This window comes from Leptosomus discolor, chromosome 2 (genome assembly GCF_034619465.1).
Source record: "Leptosomus discolor isolate bLepDis1 chromosome 2, bLepDis1.hap2, whole genome shotgun sequence".
In the NCBI taxonomy this organism is placed as follows: Eukaryota; Metazoa; Chordata; class Aves; order Leptosomiformes; family Leptosomidae; genus Leptosomus; species Leptosomus discolor.
This window is the reverse complement of record NC_141392.1, coordinates 38629996-38650542: the sequence shown is the minus strand read 5'-3', so window position 1 is coordinate 38650542 and position 20547 is coordinate 38629996. Positions and strand designations below refer to the sequence as shown.

General features: G+C 39.0%; 1 protein-coding gene across 4 annotated transcripts in view; it reads left to right on the top strand.

Moving 5' to 3' along the window:
* The window catches only part of SPAST (spastin), a 38090-nt gene extending 18125 nt beyond the window's left edge, over positions 1-19965 (top strand). For all 4 annotated transcript variants that reach the window (XM_086460925.1, XM_086460923.1, XM_086460924.1 and 1 more), the window contains 13 exons: positions 598-782; positions 1795-1928; positions 2252-2345; positions 5253-5327; positions 6579-6650; positions 7180-7255; positions 7766-7857; positions 9645-9724; positions 10522-10564; positions 11235-11314; positions 13090-13160; positions 17114-17154; positions 18806-19965. In XM_086460925.1, the coding sequence (XP_086317051.1) occupies positions 598-782; positions 1795-1928; positions 2252-2345; positions 5253-5327; positions 6579-6650; positions 7180-7255; positions 7766-7857; positions 9645-9724; positions 10522-10564; positions 11235-11314; positions 13090-13160; positions 17114-17154; positions 18806-18928 (1166 nt within the window). In that variant the 3' untranslated portion in view covers positions 18929-19965. The remainder of the gene's footprint in view (positions 1-597; positions 783-1794; positions 1929-2251; positions 2346-5252; positions 5328-6578; positions 6651-7179; positions 7256-7765; positions 7858-9644; positions 9725-10521; positions 10565-11234; positions 11315-13089; positions 13161-17113; positions 17155-18805) is intronic.
* Positions 19966-20547: the final 582 nt, after the last annotated feature.

Sequence of the window (20547 nt, the reverse complement as noted above, 5' to 3'; positions counted from 1 at the left end):
CTTCAGAGGTGTATGTTCAGAATTACTTACACCTTGAGATTCCTGAAGTGAAAGAAAGTTGTAAGAAAAAGTGCCTGGTAGTTGCTTGCAGGTATAACTATTTTGATTTTCCCAAATTAAAGTGCCTTGGTGAAGCTTCTGTGTGGAAGATGCTAGATAATTTTAGCTAGCATCCAAAGTAACTAGCCTGCTAACATCACTTAAGAATGAATGCTCTGAATCTAATGGATTGAAATTTGGGCATTATTATGATGATTATTTTTAGGAAATCTTGGGAAGGAAGATCTTCTGGCTGGTGTTCTGTCTTCTGTTTTAAGGAACAGATGGTGTTCTTCCCTTGATACAGGACTTAGCTGTCTCCAGCTTTTCTAAGATGGCTAACTAGCATTGGTTTTGAGATCTCCTAAACACTCAAAACTTAACTTTAGGAGAAAGTGACAGTTAATATCCTTTTAAAAGTACTGAAACTTTTTAAAAATTTGTATGATTCAGCTGTAATACTGTATTACATGTATCAACAATACTGTCTGTAAGTTAGAATTGATGGTTAAAGTATGGCTGATGAAAATGTTCTCATGACGTTGGTTTTCTTTGTAGAAAGTGGAGCGGTTCCAAAAAAGAAGGATCCCCTAACACACACGAGTAATTCCCTTCCTCGTTCAAAAACTGTTGTAAAAACTGGATCTACAGGCCTTTCAGGTCACCACAGAACACCTAGCTACAGTGGGATATCAACTTCTGTGTCTAGAACAGCACCTAATCCTGTAGCTTCAACTCATAAGGTATGGTAAGGATAGATACAGCAGTATACACTTGGAAAGTCAATGTAAATTCCAGAACAAACTTTGGATTTCCTGCCTTTATTGCAGTAGCAGAAAGTTTTTTGGGGAAAAAACCCTAAAGCCCTAAACTTTTGGCCAGGCCTCTTGAGCTGGGCTGCGGAGTGGATTTTAGAAATCGGGAGGCATCAGGTGGCTGCATGGGAAAATGGATTTTAATTGTGATTGCAGTAATAAATGATAAAACTTGTTTTGAAAATTGCATGGGAAACTGAGGGAAGCTTATCTAGGAGAAATAGATGTTGCTCCCAGTATGTAAAAGGTAGAGGAAAACCCCTCTTACTCCAGAACTACAGATTTTCCCCCTGACACGTTCCTTCTCTTCTAAAGCAGGTATGCACAGGTTGTTTTGCAACCACATTGAAAAGCAAATTATGGTTAGATTGTCACTGAAATACAAAATAAGTCCTATATTAATAAGACACAAAAATGCTGCATTTCTTTTGACCCATGTCTTTCCATCCTTATCTCCCCCCTGCTGCTCCCACAGTAGAGTAGAATAAAGAGCAGAATGGACAGAACATAAATGCGTTGCTGCTATAATATGGAGGGATTTAAGTAGCCTATTGGCAAAGTATGACAGCAGTAGAAATTCTTGTTTATAGGTATTAAGAATCTGAAACAGTTTGTGATGCTCTATTTCTAGAGTATGCTGGGGGAAAATACTGTGGTTAAATATGAGGAATTATCTTTAAAAAAAAAAAATCTAAAAAATTTAAAAAAATCCCCAAACCAAATGCAAACCAAAAAAACCCTCTGCACTGGAGCCTAAGGTGTTCTACCTGTGGCTGAATATGATACTATAATTTGTAGCAAAATACAGCATCAGAATGTCCGGTATGTATTAATGTATTGGGTTTTGCTGGAGCATATGACATATAATTTGGTTAACAGTATGCTTTAAAAGTATCAAGTTGGTTTTTTGTTTGGGTTTTTTTTTCCTCCTGCTCTCTAGGCTGCTCCTAAAAACAGCAGAACAAATAAGCCTTCTACTCCTACAACTGTTCCTCGAAAAAAGAAAGACTTGAAGATATTTAGAAATGTGGACAGTAATCTTGCTAATCTTATCCTGAATGAAATTGTTGATAGGTAAGTCTGAAGAAAAGTAGGCTTTTCATTGCAGAAAACCGTTTTTTTGTTCAGTGTGGTCTTGGTCCACTTGGAATGAAAATTAGTACTTTTTTTGTTGTGGGTTTTTGGGGGGTTGTTTTGGGTGGTATTTTTTTGTTGTCGTTTGGCAAAACATTGAAAAGTCAAATCAGAAATGCTTATCTTTTTAAATGCTTAGCAATATAAGTCGTATATTTCCTCAAAATGGTTCTGTATAAATAGTCAAATGCATGAAATTAGTCAGCTGCAGCTGAAAAAGAGTATCTCATTGTTAGACTCATTAGTATTCTTTTCTTTGTTAGTGGGCCAGCTGTCAAATTTGATGATATCGCAGGGCAGGAACTGGCTAAACAAGCTTTGCAAGAAATCGTTATCCTTCCTTCTCTTAGACCTGAGGTAAGCAACTGAGGTTTGTTATCACTCTGTCACAGAATCAAAGAAATGTATTGTGCTTCACACATGAAGTGATTCTTGAATCCTGTCTTTACTGGTTGTGATAGCTATCAAAAGCTGTGTGATGATAGCCATATTGGAAAAGGAGAATGGAGAATTTGTGTTAACCAGAAAATGAGGAATTTCATGGTAGCACGTTAGTCAATGTTGAAGAAAGTGACTGAGGCAGTAGCTTAAAAAAAAAAACCAACCCAAAACCAACACCTCAAAACAAAGAGAAAACCCCAGCAAACCACAAACCCGTAAAAACTAAACAAAAAAAAAAAAAAACCCACCAAACAAAAAATCCTGAAAATTTGTGAAGATGACTGTTCCAGACAGCTACAGCTCTGTGTCCAACGCTATATGGACATGTAAAGAACAAAGCCCATAATTGGAAGCGTGAAACAGATCAGATTTGTATAGGTAGATTAAGTCATCGCACTGTAATTGGAAAAATATCTAAAATTTGAAAATTTAATTTGAAAGATATTAAATTGGTATTGTGGGTCATGTAGTCAGTGTGGATGTTGGTAGACATTCTGAATTGTCTGTTCACAGCAGGAAAGGATGCAAAGAAGTGCAGTAGTGAACAAGCAAGTACACTGAGGTGTATAACATTTGAGGGCAGATTTCCTCTTTGCTTGGCTTCATGGAAATTGGTCATTTAAGCTTTTGTTATAAGTGATACCTCAGCTACTGTGACTGCCTAGATTTAGGTCTGGTCTATATACTACTGGAATTTTCTGATTCACTTTTCAAAAAAAATTAAACTGATCATTTTCTGAAGCTGGACTTGCTAAAAGTTGCTAGACTCTTGCAGGAATTGCGTGTGATGATTTACTGCAGTGCTGGTTATTGCAGCAAAATTGCTGTTTGTTCTTTGCTTGTGGGTTTTTTTGTTTTGGTTTGGTTTTTTTTTGTTACATTGACGGGTGACTGGAGTTGTTCCGTGGTCTTCCTCTTTCCTTTAATGCAGTTTCTGGTTTTGAAGCGTCATGGGGAAGAAACCCTAAACCTGACATAGCATCGTAGGAGTACAAGCCCTGAGGAGAACAAAGCTTTGGCATCAAATATGCATGCTCTGGTATTCTTCTGCAGAAAGAAAATGTCATTGTACAGTCTCTGTTACAACTTTAGTGTGTCAAGTTGGTTGTTCAGTAACACTAATCCAATAAGCTGGGTGGGAAAGACTTTTGAGATGTGAGGCTTGGAATGGTTACGAGTCTTTTTCCAGTAACAATTGGTATTTCATTAAGGTCTTCTTCATATTACTGTAGCTAGCAATGGGCCTGACCTTGGTGTAGGTTGAGATATAACAAGGACAGAGAATCCTGCAAATTTTAAAATGTTCCTTGGAAGGAAAGAGGTTTGTTTTATTCCTTGTAAATGAACATTGTAGATGTGGCAACTATAGGGGAATATTTAGTCAATTAAATAATACTTCAGTTCTAACCTTAATGGAGTTTTGAACTCATAAACAATCAATGATATTTTTTAGGAGAGCAAAAATTGAGGTGAATAAACAGAAAACACTGGCTAGAGACATGACTGCAACCATTTCAGCAGTAAGATGCTAATAAAACAGTAGCAATTAGTTCAGGCCATTTTTAATATGATTAAGCTGTTAATAAAGACTTGAAAGACTTAGTATATCTCAGTGATAAATTTCAGTTGCAGCTGAACTGTGCAGGTGGTGATCAAGGTGAAGTTGAGTTGTAGATTTGGTTTGGACTATCTTTAAAATGAGGGAGCTCATGCAGAATGGTTCCAAACAAAAGGAGCCAGGCAGGAGATGCACATGGTGGTATGCCGCATGGAAAGCAGAAAGAGTTGAGGAATGTGGTTAACCAGGTTAAAACACTGCAACGTGTTTGTAACGTAGGTAGTGTGTATTAGTGAGTAGGATCATGCTGAGTAACTATTTTTAGTGATCAAGCAAAGTGCCATGAATGATTAAATAATAGAGAAAATGCATGTTGGTCTGTCATCTTAGAAACACTACCCTGATAATGGAGCCATTTGTTATCGTAGGTGTTGTGGAAAGGAGTGCCTGCCAACAATGGTGTTTAGACTAGTGTGGGTATATATAAAAGACTCCCTACTATTCTTTTGGTTGATTGTTTTATTGGGAGCTGGAATGGAAGGGTGAGTGTGAGGCCAAAAAGGAACTGTGAAACTCTTGAGGAAAGTGGTAAAGACAAAGTGCTGGAGAAAACAGGCTACAGGAATAACTGAAAGATATGTACGCTGTGAGAACTTGTAGATTTGCTTGCTGTCATGCTAGATATGATTAGTGCAATTTTACAGTGTAGGAAAGATGAATCCAATGCAAAGTGAGAGGGAGGAGATTATTATTGGTAGCATTTAGAGAAAGTGGGTGATTGTTAAGTAATATTTTAAATAGTTTCGGTCAAAGCTTGTCTTCTCAAGTTTCATTTAATAAAAAAAAGACAAAGCTTCCATATGGAGTTAGCAGGAACGTTTCTTTCACTCTCTTCCTATATACTTGCATTCCCCCCTTTTTAAATGCAATTGGTGCTTTAAACTTGTTAGGCTGGTCTGTCTGTGGAATGCATTACTGCCTTTTATACTCCTTTCACAGTGCCTCTATGCACAGAATGATCATGAGGCACAGAATGATCATGATGTAATTTAACTGTCTGTGAGAAACAATAGTCATGTGCATTAGGTCAAGTTAGTAACAGAACGAACGTAGTTCTCTAAAAACCTGTACTGTTGTAGCACTGCTACTGTTGCTACCACTGCTAGCCAGTGAGCCATTCCTCAATCTCAAACCATTTTCTTACAAAGGTAAATCAACATTTTCTTTAAGTCTTTGAAGGTAACTTATGATGATGTACGTTTCAGTTATTTACAGGACTTAGAACTCCTGCACGTGGTTTATTGCTGTTTGGCCCACCAGGAAATGGGAAGACAATGTTGGTGAGAAAATGACTTCTTCATGCATGAGTTGGTGGGCTTAAAATGTAACCATGAGGGCTGGCTTTCAGTTTGGGTGTTGTAGTGATAAACCGTATGTTCTTTCTGGGTATGTGTTCTGGTGTCAATTTAAAGAACAATTTTGCATTTTTCTATAACTTTAGATTTTACAGGGGAGGGAATTGCTAAACTGTTCTCTATTTAATTCTTTTTAGTATGAGAAGTAATATTTTAACTTAAACCAGCAAGTCACAAGTTTTATTTTCAGAGAGAGTGGAAGTAACATGGTTAATTGTTTGCATGCAGCAGTGATTAATCACAAATGGTCTGCTCTCCACTAAAACATGCTAGAAGTGCATTTTGGAAATGGGGAAGGAGCACAGCAGTAAGAAAGGGAGTTGTCTCGCTTCCACACTGCTCTGCGAAGAGCATAAGTGCTGCGCAACTGTCTGGCTGCTGCTTTTTTCCTCAGTATGATGTGCTGGGTTTGGGGAACTGAAGTGAAATGGCTGTGCATCAGTCAGGGAGCATCGCGTGTCCTGACGCAGCTGAGCCGGGCACATCGTCCTGCATCACATGGCGTGGCTGCAGCTGCGCACTCGCTTTGCTGATAGTGAAGCTGGATGACCTCTGAAGTGCAGGAGAGTGAATGCTGAGCAGCTCACTTTGCCTCATCTGTCATGTTTTACATACTAAAACATAATTGCTAATCTCTAAAATTAAACTGTATAACCATAGTTTCTTGAATATGGTGAAACTGTTAGAGAAGAGAGTACTCTGTGTTAGCATTCTGGCTGAATTGATTCTTTTTCCTAGCTTTCCTCTGAAAACAGTTTTTGTATAGATGGGGTATGGAGGGAAAAAACCCACAATAATTTCTAATGAGATTTGATCCAAATGCTACCCTAAATTACCATTCTAAATTAGTTAAAACTGTTTCAGACGTCTACTCAGAATACATTGAAAGGAGCTGGAGACTTGTGGTCTTCAGTAAACAAGTTGTAGTTGGCTATGGAGATAATGTGATTAGAGAAGTCTAAGGGAGTCTGGAAATTTCTCTAGTGGTTCAATGACTTACCTGTTCCTATTTGTAAGTGGCTTGTACAGGAGTTTTCTGTACCATCCACAAGGTGTTCCCTTTGAAGGAATAGGGGTTTTCAAAATCGTCAACTGGGACATGAGTGCTAGCTACAGAAGCAGAGAGGTATCTTCACCGTGATGTTTTAAAAAGTAGGTTTTTTTCCCCTCTCCTAGGCCAAAGCAGTTGCTGCAGAATCAAATGCTACTTTCTTTAATATAAGCGCAGCGAGCCTAACTTCAAAATACGTAAGTAGCAGCTAAATTATACTGATCTGAAAACACACACACTGTAATTGCTGCTTAAGAAGGCCAGAGACTTCTGATGAGTCCTTGGTGAACTGTTAGGCTATAGTAAACATAAAGTTTTACAAAAAGTGACTTGTGAAGTAAAAAATGTTGTTTTGTGCTTGTGATAACTCAGTGTCAAAAGCCTTTGCAGCTCAGGATGACCCTGGCTGTCATATAGATGAGTGTTTGTGGGCTTTTTCTTCTTTAAGAAATAGATTAAGTGGGTCCCATATCCTTTCGCTCTGATAATTTAGGCACCAAAAATACCTTGACAACTTGGTTGTGATAAGTGAAGTTGTAATGTTTTGGGTTTTTTTAAGACGTAAACAATATTGCCGTATGTAATACTGAACTAGTGATAATCTGAGTGTGTATGAATGGACTGAGTGCAGTTGGTTATCAGCAAGATTTTCTGTAGGTCTTTATGCTAGCTCTCATAATAAACACTTTCTAAACCCCCTCCAAAACCAGTTTATTGTTGTTTTAGGTAGGTGAAGGGGAGAAACTGGTGCGTGCTCTATTTGCTGTCGCCAGAGAACTTCAGCCTTCTATAATTTTTATTGGTAAGGCCTTGAATGTTATTGACTTTTGTCCATTTTCTTAAATTGGAATCAGTGAGTAAACTTCTTTGGGTAATTCTGCAGTGCAGAGCAAGTGTCTTGGATATGACCTGCTGGCTAATAAGTAGTTCTATATAGAGCATGTTAGATTACTATTATGTTACTTAATTGGTGTTAATAGTGGGAAGAAATGCCCTCAGAAATACAAATGCTGTACTACCTTTACAGGGTAAGTCCATTTTTGTATTAAACTTCAAACATGAAAATGCATTTTGCTTGTCCTGAGTTGCAGTTTATTATCAGCAGGTTTTTTTTCTCTCATCTGTGGTTGGTGTTACATATTCAAAGCACAACATCTTATACAAGCTTTTAAACTTTACTAGGATCTATCTGTCTCCTAAAGAATAAAGATCTGATCTGTCTTGTTGGAGACCTATATTAGCAAAAGAACTTATGCAAATATGAAGACTTTAATGTCGTATGCTTAATTAAGGTGTATTTCTTTGTTTTTAGATGAAGTTGATAGCCTTCTGTGTGAAAGACGAGAAGGTGAACATGATGCTAGTAGACGTCTGAAAACAGAGTTTTTAATAGAATTTGATGGTGTAAGTATTTAGTCTTGGGTATTGTTTGATTTAGCTGAATTGGCTAATGTAGTGGGTGCCAGTATAAGCTACAGATGAAACACAAAGGATTTGGCTGCTGGGGCTTAGCTCTGTCCCCATCTACCCCACCCCCCCACCTTGGCTGGCAAACAGCTTTTTTCTGTTGCTGTTAATTTTTCACCTGTTTACTGTAGTACTCTGGAAGATGCAGTCTGGGATGAAAGGTGATAGTCTGGAGATGAGCTGAAATAATGGGTTGAAAGACTATGGACAGAGAAAGGATAACAAATGGCAATAATAAAGGAGCTGTGAGAACAAGCTTATAGGGTGAGAGGGACACTTGAGGCTTAGGCAGAGTTGAATCCTTGTTTGCAATTGCATATTTTGGTGATGCACATCTCTTCGTTCTGCCAAAGTAAAAGAAGATGTAATGGCTTTTAAGTAGTGTCTTTTTAGTTTTTAAGGGATATGTGTCACAAAAGCATGCACTGTCAAGGGGTAAGGTGAGACTTGAGGGATGAGGATTTCAAACAGACTAGTTCAGCTTGTGGGTGTACACAGCTCTGACACATCAGAAGGGTTAATTTCTGTGGTGCTATAGCTCAATAAAAAGCATATTTGGTTTCTTGACATGACCTAGAGATGACAAGATATGGTAAGAATATGTTTAATAGCACTTCCGAAATACCCAGCTGGGGGGAACGACACACCAAATGAATATCAGAATACTTTTCTGTCACACAGCACTGTTTTTTGTATTGAACAACCTTAGTTTATATTCTCCTAGCACAGTGGAATATTGCTACAGTGCTGAAGCAATAGTAATGAGGTACAGGAGGAGAAGATGACTATATAAACAGACAGTGAGATCAGGAAAAACTCCAAAGTGGGATGAATCAGAACAAATAATGCAATGTAACAATGATATGCAGAAATTATTACGCACACATGTACACACAGAGTTTTCTCTTAAAATGAAAAGGGGAAAATTAAATGTAATTAGTAAGTTAGCAAACTTTGGATCAAGGTGTAGCTATATTGTACAATATTTTTGTGGGACTTCTTGGACTCAGTAAGGCAGCAATGAACTTAAGTGTGTGAAGGACTGGACACTAGGTGAATAATAACACTTCTCTGGTACCCAAATGTTTTCTCTGAAGTCTGGAAGCTGTCAGTCTCCATATTCTTGGGTATAAAATCAAGTCTTGCAATTGAGTGAATTCAGGGGGAAAACTACTGTGTCTATGTACTATTGAGTAGCTTCTTATTTTGATTACTAGCTTTTTTCAAGACTCATACTAGGTGTGAATCTCTGATCTGATTGAATGGTTCTGGCTATACCTTAGTCTGAAGTTTTGATTCACCCTTTCTCTGTAGGCTTCAAAACAATGTTTGGTGTTGAAACCTACAACAGCAGAAAGTCTCTAGCTTTTTAAACACAATTATCTCTGGATGACTAAACTTCTGAGTGCTTTTTGTAGTCTCGGTTTTCTCCAGCACTGTAATGTGCAACTCCACAGCAACATTTGTGCTCTTGCACGACACTTTTCAAGCAACGTAACTTGGGCATAGTGTCCTGTGTTTGCGCTCTTTCTTTGTTTTCTTCTTCCTAGTTTGTCTTTACATTTATCTAAAGAATATGTTAAAGCTAACTGCATGGGTGGCGGGGAAAGCATGTACAGTAAAATTCCGTCAGTGTGCTGAATATACAGCCAGTCTCTAACGGGTTTTGTTGTATTACTACTTGATGTAAACGGAAAGCTGTCTTGCCTTCCTGTGTTACATAGGTGCAGTCTTCTGGAGAGGACAGAATACTGGTCATGGGAGCAACAAACAGGCCACAGGAGCTTGATGATGCTGTTCTCAGGTATCAAAATGTCTCTTCCTTTGCTTGAATACAATAACACTATGTTCATTATGAAGAGCAGATTTTGCTACTTAGTGTCTTGGTTGTTTTAAGTTTTGGAATAAGTAGTGAAAGCTGTTCAGCAAGGTTAGATTATTTAACCTCTCAGAGGTGCCTGTCTCATCTCTTTTGGGATACATCTGCACAAGCATGATGGCCTTGGAATTGTCTAAAACAGCAGTACCTGTTGACACCAAGTCAACATGTTATAACCCTCTTGCATCTTATCTATTGCTTTTTTATTGTTTGGATCTTAATGGCAGGATGAAGGAAGAAATTTGACCAGTGGTATCCAGCATTTCTCCTCTGTGAATATTGGACTTTTCATGTCCCATGCAATTACAGATCTTGCTGTAGATTTGCCTTAGGACTTTTTTGCTACAACTTCTCATACTTTCTTCTCTTTTCATTCTTGGTTGAGGAAAATAGGCATGTCAGCAGTGTCTGAACAAATAAAACACATTTTTAATGATTCTGAAGACTGTGTACGATTGAGAGATGCTTCATTTTGTTGCTGGTAGTCAGTGGTATTTCTACCTTTAGAGTATTTTGTCTCTGGAAGGGGTCTCATAACTTCAAATAAGAGTAAGGTTGTCTGTGGCTCATGCATATTGTTTGTTTGGTTGTTGGTTTTTGTGGTGTTTTGTTTTTTTTTTTTTTAAATCCCTAGAATTTGAAGATGTAAGTGAAATTTTGACGTTTATCAAACCAAATGTTAGATCTATATGCGCTAAAAAGTTACAAAATTTTTTTTCTAGACGATTCACCAAACGGGTGTATGTGTCTTTACCAAATGAAGAAGTAAGTATTGTTTTCCACGCATTTTCTTCATTTTAAGATCAATTTTATTAAAAAAAGAGTATAAAATATATTTCATAGCCTATTCTTAACTTGCCCTAGTGGGTGATTACAATTCTGTGAATTACCTTTTGGCCCAGCTTGCCTGTACGCATTGTGCTTTAGTTCTGGTGACTATGGTAGTAGTTACTCAGTATTTCTTGGCTAGTGAGGTGATGCTTACATACTGGCAGGCATGGATAAGTATGCCGTAGGGCTTGCAGGAGCACATTTGGCTGGAGAAGAGTGTTTATTGCAAAATATGAAAGTAGCTGTCTTTTAAAGTAATGTTTTTCAGCTCAACAGCAGATTAGTCCTTTTGATGAGGATTCTACTATATTATTAATGTATTATTCTTGAAGTGTTTTTCTTGACCTTTGATCTCATAGCCCCATACTAGCTAATCTGAAGAAAATTAACTCTGTCTCAGCGAAACCAAGCACATTACCAAATAGCTATCTTTTCTCCTGAAGAGATGATCGTGTACAGTCTAATCACAAAAGCACTATAGGCAAGTTTAAACTAGTGAAGCACAAAAGCTAACCTGACAAACACGTCATTTTGTTGTTGCAACAGAATTTTAAGTGTGCCGTGAAAATGAGTTTTACATCTGATAAATGTTTCTTCTTTTCAGACAAGATTGATTTTGCTAAAAACTCTTCTAAGCAAACAAGGAAGTCCGTTGACCCAAAAAGAGTTGGCACAACTAGCTAGGTAAGTATTTTGTAATTATACTAGGTAAATACACTCATCTACTGCATTCATTCAAGTTGTTTTCATTCCAAATGTAACTAATGTAAATCATCGGATAGTGACAACACTTGCTGAGTATTAATTGCATGCATTTTGGGAAGATGGTTTCCCATCATGCTGTATGAAATTGGTTTTATATATGCTTATATGTATGTGTTTGTTTTTCCCTACACGACCTGGTGTGGTTTCTGTTGTTGAAACATGCTCATCAGTGCTTTTCTTTCTGAGGCGGAGGGAGGGCAATGCTTCTCTCCACTCATTCCCCAGGCAGTCCAGCTCTCCTCTCTGATGCAAAAAGGCAGTACCAGTTTTGCACTTGGCATGCATTTCAAGTCAAAAGCAACTTTTCTTTGATTCTCCATCACTAGGCTTGTTGAAAATATTACCGACATAGCTGAGCAAGCACTGGATAATTTCAGATTCTTCTCTATTTCATATTTGATTGTGAAAATGTGGGTTAAATGCCCTTCCTGTTATGAATTTTTTTTTATGGTTTTCATCATTAAGACCAGCACAGTACTGCTGTTTGTCAGCGCTCAGAAATTAAATGTAATGGGTGTGAAGGAAGTTAAACTAAAAAGTAGGTAAAGGACCTAGGGCAGGAAGGAGTGAAAATAGAGTGTGAAAATAGAGGTACCAAAAATACTCAAGTGGATGTACTTGAGTCTCTGTTTCTGTTTGTGGTAGTACACAGGAGGTGAGTACACTCTTGGATGTGGCATTTTTCAGCCTCTTAGTAACATTACAGAAATTTGATGCATAATCCAACTGAATAAATTTCCTCTGTACTTTAAGGATGCTAGCTCAGGCCATATTTAGGCTGCAATAATAGCTAACTGGAGGAAGAAGACACTGTCTTGGATTCTAATTTATGAAGCAAATTACAAATGCAACTTAAGTACACTTTTTTTTTTTAAAGGGTTTAGCTGAAATATAAAAGCTGAGGGTCCTGCCTGCTTCATCGGACATCTTTCTTTGGTTTAGAACAGATAGGTGTTTAACCTGCTTCATGACTTTGTGTTCCTTTGCTCCTCTGCAACTTTTCTATAACAGAATGAATTACCTCCAGAAGACTGAGCTATGAAGCTCTCGTAGAGTAGTGGCTGCTTGTAGCAAGCTGGATTCTGTTGTTTTTGTTCTAAACTTTTTGTTAGGCAACCCTTACTACTACTTTTCACTTATGTTGGCAATGTGTATTGGTGGCTTCCTGGTTCAGTGGAGGCCTTTAATCTGCACGGTATTTCATTGGTTAACTTGGAAATTAAATCTAATTCTGGAAAAGCTCCTATAGAGGTTGGGTCCTTGGTTTGAATTTTTTTTTCCTCCATTGTGGTTCTGAGGATTTGTATGATGGTTGGGTTTTTGGTTTTATATGCATCTCTGACAAATAATGACAAACTAGTGATAGGACATTCTTGTAAGAGAAATAGTAAATGTGCTTGAGGTTAGGTTTCATCTACAAATCCTAATTGGTTGCTATCTTTTTGCTTTTCCTAACATGTTATTTGGAACTCAAATATCTGTACTTAAATTTGATCTGGAACACTTAAATGTAGATTGCTTATGTTGAATGCACTTCTGATTTATTAAACTTGCAAAACAACATCAAAATAGTACTTCTTCTGATTAAGTAACATTTTAATAATCTGCAATTAAAATGAGATGGTTTGAAGCAGGTTTTGATGTTTGTTTTTTTCCCCCCTTCCTTTTTCCCCCCACTTCCTCCTTTGACAAAGAATGACAGATGGATACTCTGGAAGTGATTTAACTGCATTAGCGAAGGATGCAGCGCTGGGCCCTATTCGAGGTAAGCTGCATAGCTTTTTATTTAGTTTTTGAAAAAACTCAGTGCCCTTGATATTAGAGATATTATGTTTTCCTCAGTCTTTGTAACTCTGAAATGAAGCTTTTTATATAGAATTTCTGTCTGTTCCTCATAATAGCATCTTTATAAGATTTACCCTACACAAACCCCTTCAGTAGCTCACCATATGAAACAGACAGTTTTTGTGTCTTAAGAGGAAAGGCGGGTGAAGTGTTTTTCACCAATTTGTGGGATTTCACCCAGACATCCAACCAGTTCCTCATTCGCTAAACAGACCACCCATCAAATCCATCTCTCTCCAAATTAGAGAGAAGGGTGTTGTCGGGGACCATGTCAAAGGCCTTGCAGATAGATAACATCTGTAGCTCTTCCTTTGTCTGCTGATGTAGTCATTCCATCATAGAAGGCCACTATGTTGGTCAGGCAGGACTTGCCCTTGGTAAAGCCATGCTGGTTCTCTTGATTTGCCTCCCTGTCCTCCATGTGTCATAGCATAGCTTCTAGGAGGATCTGTTCCATGATCTTCCCAGGCACAGAGGTGAGGCTGATCGGTTGGTGGTTCCCAGGGTCCTCCGTTCTACCCTGTTTAAAAATGGGTGCAATGTTTGCCGTTTTTCCAGTCACTGGGGCCTTCACCTGACTGCAATGACTTTTCAAATATCATGGAGTGTGGCTTGGCAACTACATCAGCCAATTCCTGTGGGATCCTGAGATGCATCTCATCAGGTCCTGTAGACTTATGTACGTTCAGGTTCCTCAGGTGGTCATGAACCCGATCTTCTTGTATAGCGGGAGGGACTTTGATCCCCTAGTCCCCATCTTGCGGCCCATCCTCATGAGAAGTGTGGGAAGAGAGGCTACCAGTGAAGACTGAGGCAAAAAAATTGGGGAGTACCTCAGCCTTGTCTCCTTGTCCTTGTTACCAGCTTGCCAGTGTTGCTCATTAGTGGGGGTATGTTTGCTTTAACCTTCCTCTCTCTTGTTTACATACCTGTAGAAGCCCTTCTTGTTATGCTTTGCATCCCTTGCCAGCTTCAGCTCCAGCCCCACCTTGGCCTTCCTGACTCAGTCCCTACACAGCTGGGCAGTGTCCCTGTGCTCTTCCCGTGATACCTGTCCCTGCTTCCACTGCCTGTGCATTTCTTACTTGCCCTTTAGTTTGCCCAGCAGGTCTCAACTCAGCCATGCTGGTCTCTTGCCTTGCTTTCCCAGTTTCTTACACCTGAGGATCGAGAGCTCCTGTGCTCTATGGAAAGTGTCCTTAAAGACACTGCACCCTCGTCCCTGAGGGCGGTTTCCCAGGGGGTCCTATTGACGAACTCCTTGAAGAGCTGGCAGTTTGCTTTTTTAAAATTGAGGGATTTTTTTTCCCCCCTATTTTTTTCTTTACTCTTTTCTTATCGTATCCCTCAGGACTGTGAATTCCAGCAGTGCATGACCACTGTAGCCCAGGCTGCCGCCAGTCTTGATGTCACTGATGAGCTTACTCACATTGATGATCATCAGGTCCAGTATGGCATCCCTCTGGTAGGGCTGTCTGTTTCTTGTCTTAAGAAGTTATCACCTGTGCACTCCAGGAGTCTCCTGGATTGCTTACATCTTGCCATGCTACTTTTCCAGCGGATGTTGGGGTGGTTGAAGGACCCAGAAGGACCAGAGCCTCCTGTGGGTGTGGAATAAGAATTCGTCCACAGGCTCCCCTTGATCAGGCAGCCTGTAGTAGACCCCAACCACAAGGTTCCCTTCATTGCCTTGGTCTCTATTCTTACCCAGAAGCTTTCAGCCTGCTCATGGCTAGTCTTCAGAGACAGCTCTTCACACTTTGTCCATTTCTTGATGTAGAGCGCAGTGCCTTCATTCCTCCTTCCTCGCCTGTCCCTTCTGAAGAGCTTGTAGCCATTGATAGCCGCACTCCAGTCATGAGATTCATCCCACCACGTTTCAGTAATGACAACCAGGTCGTAGCTTTCTAGCAGCACGATGGCTTCCAACTCCTCCCATTTGTTGCCCGTGATGCATGCATTGGCGTAGAGGCACTTCAGCTGGGCTGTCAGCCATGTCACCTTCTTGGAGGAAGACCCCTTAGTTCCTTTGAGGGGTTCCACCGGTGTTTCCCTGTTGGCTCCTGTTACCTCAGGAGCCCCTGGCTCACATCCATAAGAGTTCGAGTGTGCTGCAGTGTACCCAGCACGCCTCAGAGCGACAGGCTGAGGGCCCTCGCTAGCACCCTGTCCCTCTAACCACGGCATGTCATCCCACAGCTTGTTACAGGCAAGCCAGGTATTATCCCTGTCCCCATTCCAGCCTAGTTTAAAGCTCTGCCTACAAGTGCCGCAAGGTCCCGAGCAAAGACCTGCTTCCCCCTTTGAGAAAGGTGAATCTTCTCTGACGCCAGCAAGCCTGGTGCCATGTAGGCCATTGCATTATCAAAAATCCCAAAGCTGTGGAGCCATGTATTAGTATATGGGTCCATCTGTTTCTTCTAATGTCGCTGCCCGCAACTGGAAGGAGAGAGGAAAAATAACCTGTGCTCCGAGTTCCCTCACCAACTGGTCCTAAGGCCCTGAAGTCTCTTTTGATCAGCCTTGGACAATGTGTTGTGGCTTCATCACCATCCACATGGAAGAGCAGTAATGGGTAACAGCCTGAGGGCTGCAGCAGGCTAGTTAGAAAGTGTCCAGTAGCCACATCTGAAGGGGGTGATTTTTGTTTAGTGGAGATCACTACTGGGAATTTGTGAAAAGATTGTGAAGATTCGATGTTAGTTTTCTGTTTGCTGATATATTGTCCTACCTGACAGAAAGGTACTGAAGGCAGCCAGAGCAGATATGGTCTGTAATATCAGGCTATGATGTGTAAATAAAAGTTGTTGCAACACTCTAAAATGTCTTACGGGGAGGAGAGGTCTGTGCATGTTTTGTGGGTGTGTGTGTTTTATTATTTTTTTTAATGGAGCTAAAAATCCCATAGCATGCTGTTTTGCCAGTACACTGTCTCTTGGAAAGCAGCTGCAGGAAAGTAATATTTTTTTACCCACCTCCTTTCAGCTGTTGAGATTGTAAGGTACATCTTTCAAAATCCTGCATAATAACTGGGAAACAGAATTGCATTAAAAAGCTCTCACAAGAGATATCGTGTCTCCTGAGACTTTGAATATATTTATTTAGAGCAGTTGAATTAATAATGTATACATTTAGGTATTCAGGCTTTTACTTTGCTGACAGATCACTTCACATGCAAGTCTGTTTTGAGAAGAGACCATGAAACGTTGTGCAGCCTATTTCCTCCACTTGCTTCTGGCTTCCATATACAAGAATTTATTTTTTTAAAAGTTTTTGATGTCAGACTTGCCAGTCCTGCCTAGATTTTTTTTTTTTTTTCTTGTACCCTCAGAGCAAAAAATGCGTTAATACTATAACAGTACTGCAAGTAAAACAGCTGTAAGATGATGAAGGATACGGGAATGATTAGATCCCACCAGCACTCCTGTGTGCCCTGCCTGATTTTATTTCTGTATTCTTGGCTAATGGTACTTTTCTGTTTCCTGAAAGTTGTGCATGTTTGAGGGGTAGAGGGGTTGTAGGTACCAGGTGTAATATGGGGGAAAGCAGCTCTGTTAAGGTTGTGTGTGCTCCCCATACTTTAGGAAGAAGGAAGTAGTTCTGCTACCACTTTGTGTACTGTATCTGAGTGTGGGAGCAGCCTGGTTGAGGAGCTGACAAATGGGGAATACAGAGAGGTAAAAACACCATGTCCTTTCTGTACAGGAGATTATGTTGAGGCAGAGTGGTATAATTTTTAGCTGTGGGGTGGTTTTGTTGGTGGATTTTTTGGGGGTTTTTTTTTTGAATAAAAAGTGCTTTCTGACAACTAAAGCATGTTAAAGCGATGGAAGTTTTCTTACGAAACTCACGGATCTTCCTTTACTTTTACAGAATTAAAACCAGAACAGGTGAAGAACATGTCTGCCAGTGAGGTATGCTGTTCTAGCAGTTGTATTTTCCCCTTTGAATAGAATGCATGCTCACCAGAAACTTTCAAGGTCCCTTTATTTCCACCTAGTATCACACAAAATACCTAGCATATTTTTCTGAGGGTATTACCTTTTTTATTACTTCTTAATTGAAGAAAGTTCTTTACAAATAGTGATTGAGAAGAAAATCTGTCCTCAGATGTCTGAGGTTCTTTGTGTAATTTATTAGTTACAGGCTTAAGAGCACGTCTTTTTCTGATAGTAAGTCTCTGCTGTTATTAGTTTCAGCTGACTGTCCTATATTTTTCCTTCGCACTGAACTGCAACTTGATCTGTTACCTATCAGATGATGTCAGAGGCCTGGCTTTTTATTTTCTTGCAGTGTTACTCCACCAAAATGCTCCCAGAAGTATTGTGTCAAATGATTTGATTTATTGCCACCCCCACACCCCCATCTTTACATAAGGCAAGTCATCTTAGGGAGAATGTCTGAGGGTTTTTAAAACAGATTTGTTTGTGTATCTGTATAATACTTACGTTCATTCACATGGACCGTCATAAAGGAAAAAAAAAAGTTTAAGTTAGTTCCTCACCACAAATTGCATCTGTAAGCATCAAAAAACAAAGCGGCTGGTCCTGCGTATCAAAGTTTCTTTCCAAATGTGTGTGCACATCATAGTTATGTAGGGGAAAATAAAGCAAAACTTAATTTCCTTGTTGCTTTCTGTGTTTAGGCTTAGATCATGGCTAAGGCTATGATAAGCCAAAAGGATTTGTTGCAGGAAGGTGAGATGAGAACATCTGTGATAATTTGTTGTGAATGTGAGTTTACCTCCAATAGCCTATAAACACTGGTCCCAAAGAAACATGAGGCATCTTCTCCAATTGTAATGTTAATGCTCCTTTAGTAATGAGACTGCTTCTTCATATGCTTTGGTTATCTCCCATTGTGGCTGGGCATTTCTCTATATGGGAAATATCTGTTTATAATCATGTCCTCAGCAAACAGCTGAAAAGCATGCATTGAATTGGAGAGGTTAACTAATTGGGATTACTTGGCTGACAGCATACTATAGTCTGAATAAGCTGTGGTAAGGGAGGGACCTTTCCGTGCCTTACTGTTCTGTTATGAAGAGGTATGCCATAAATGCATTAAAGAAAAAATCCCGTCTTACTCTTTACTCAGGTCTGTGCCCTCATATGCACCAGCTTACACCACCTAGTGAAACAGAAAGTAATAACACAATCTCATGGGCTATTAACTGACATGGCAGACATTATGATTAGCAAATGTTAGTTTATTAAAACCAGTAAATACTGATAGTCTTAAATTACAAGACGCTTGCATCAAGTCATAAAATCATGGAACAGCCCCGGGTTGGTAGGGACCTTGAAAGATCACCTGGTCTAACCTTTTGTGGGAAAGGGAGCCTAGATGAGACTAGCTAGCACCCTGCCCAAACCCATCTGGAAAACCTCCAGCGATGGGGACTCCCGCATGTCCTTGGGGAAGTTGTTCCGGTGAATGTTCTCACTATAAAAAAGTGAGAACATCTATATCAAGATGAAGCACTTGTAGAATATGCTGTGTTAAAAGTGAATACTGAAGTACATAAACCACCTGTGATCCTGATGTCTTTCACTTTTTGTTTAGATGAGAAATATCAAACTATCAGATTTCACTGAGTCCTTGAAGAAGATAAAGCGCAGTTTGAGCCCTCAGACCCTAGAAGCATATATTCGCTGGAACAAGGACTTTGGAGATACCACAGTGTGAAACACCACTTGAAGTGAAACAAAGCGCTGCCCAAGGAGCAATTGCTGCAGACTACTGGAAAGCAGCCAGAGTTTACAGGACTTGACAGATCTTTAAGTATCTGCATTAAAACTTGAGATTAAGAAAAATTATACAATGTGAAATGTGTTCATCAAAGCGTCCTTGCCATTTAGTGAGGATTTACACACTGTAAGAAAGAGCACAATAGGACTTGAGATAAGATTCCTAGCAATCTGATTATGGTTTGAACAATAATACATGTATTTTGTTTCAGCTAGAAGGCTCTGATGATATTGATCATTGGAAAACCTTTCCCCTACGTTGTGTGTGTGGTGTTCTGTTTTTAATTTTGCCATGACATCAATGTCTGGCTTCCTTCCTTACAACTACTAACATACAATTGGAGGTTTGTAAACTTTGGTTCAGTTTTTGACTTTTTTTTTATCCTTAACGTGCCAAATAAAACAGTTTCCCTATGCAGAGAAGAAGAACAGCATTGGGGAATTAAGATTATTAAAATGTGAAAAGCAGCTGGTCTGTTATTATCAGTCTTTTTGTTTAGTTGTAATGTGACTGTATTGTTCACAGAACAGTTTTAAAGAAGACCTTTGATAGCAGAACAGCAAAAAATCCCCAGCCCTATAAAACCAATTCAAACTGTCTTTTAAACAAAATAAATTACTAAATAAAAAAATAGACTAAGACATTCATTTATTGGCAGTATTTTCTCTTTAACGCATTTTGTAACGCTTCCATTCGTAGAATACTTGCTTACGCTTATGGTGTACAACTTGAAGCCCAGCTGATGTCTGAGAGAGTATGTGATGCTAGTTGTCAAGTTTCAGAAATGACGTGTGTCTACTCTGTATTTTGGTCTGTTTATGATAATTGAAAGTAAAATTTCCATTGTGATAATTTTTTTAATCTACACATGTAAGTATTAAAATACAAGGCTACATGTTTAATACGTGGCACACATTAATGTTTTTACAGCTTTCATATGTTTTGGTTTATATATTAAAGTATGAAACACTCAACTGATCTGCTTTTTTAAAAAGAAACTGCATCTTTGTACAAATACTTGTTTTTATTATATAAATGACAAGCTATTAAAAAAAAAAAGTGACAGCCTTTAAATACTGTAATACAGGAGAACATCTTTGCCTTTACTTCTAAAGGCCTGACATCTTGTTTACAAATTCTACATGGATTAGAGAGAGATGTTTGCAAGGGAGAACACTAGCTCCTTGTTAGAGCAGGTTTGTGGTTCGTTTTGGGTTTTGTTTGGTTGGCTTTTTGTTTTTTAAAGACGGCTCTCCCAACTTAGTGATTATTACAAAAATGTGTATTGCTTTCAATTGTTTAAACTAAATTGAATTATTAGCTCTGTTTGCTTTTGGCCTTAACAGAAAATTTTGTTCTTAATTTTTCATTTAACATTTTTTTTATTGGTAGGAGTAAGTCAAATATTTCTGGGACTACTTACCTGAAAGTTGACTATAATATATTATTATAAATATATATATATGAAAAAAAAACCCTAGCTGATAGATGCAGTGTAAGTATATTAATACCCGGAGAGGACTCTGTGCTCACTGCATAGTATTGGGTACTAAATA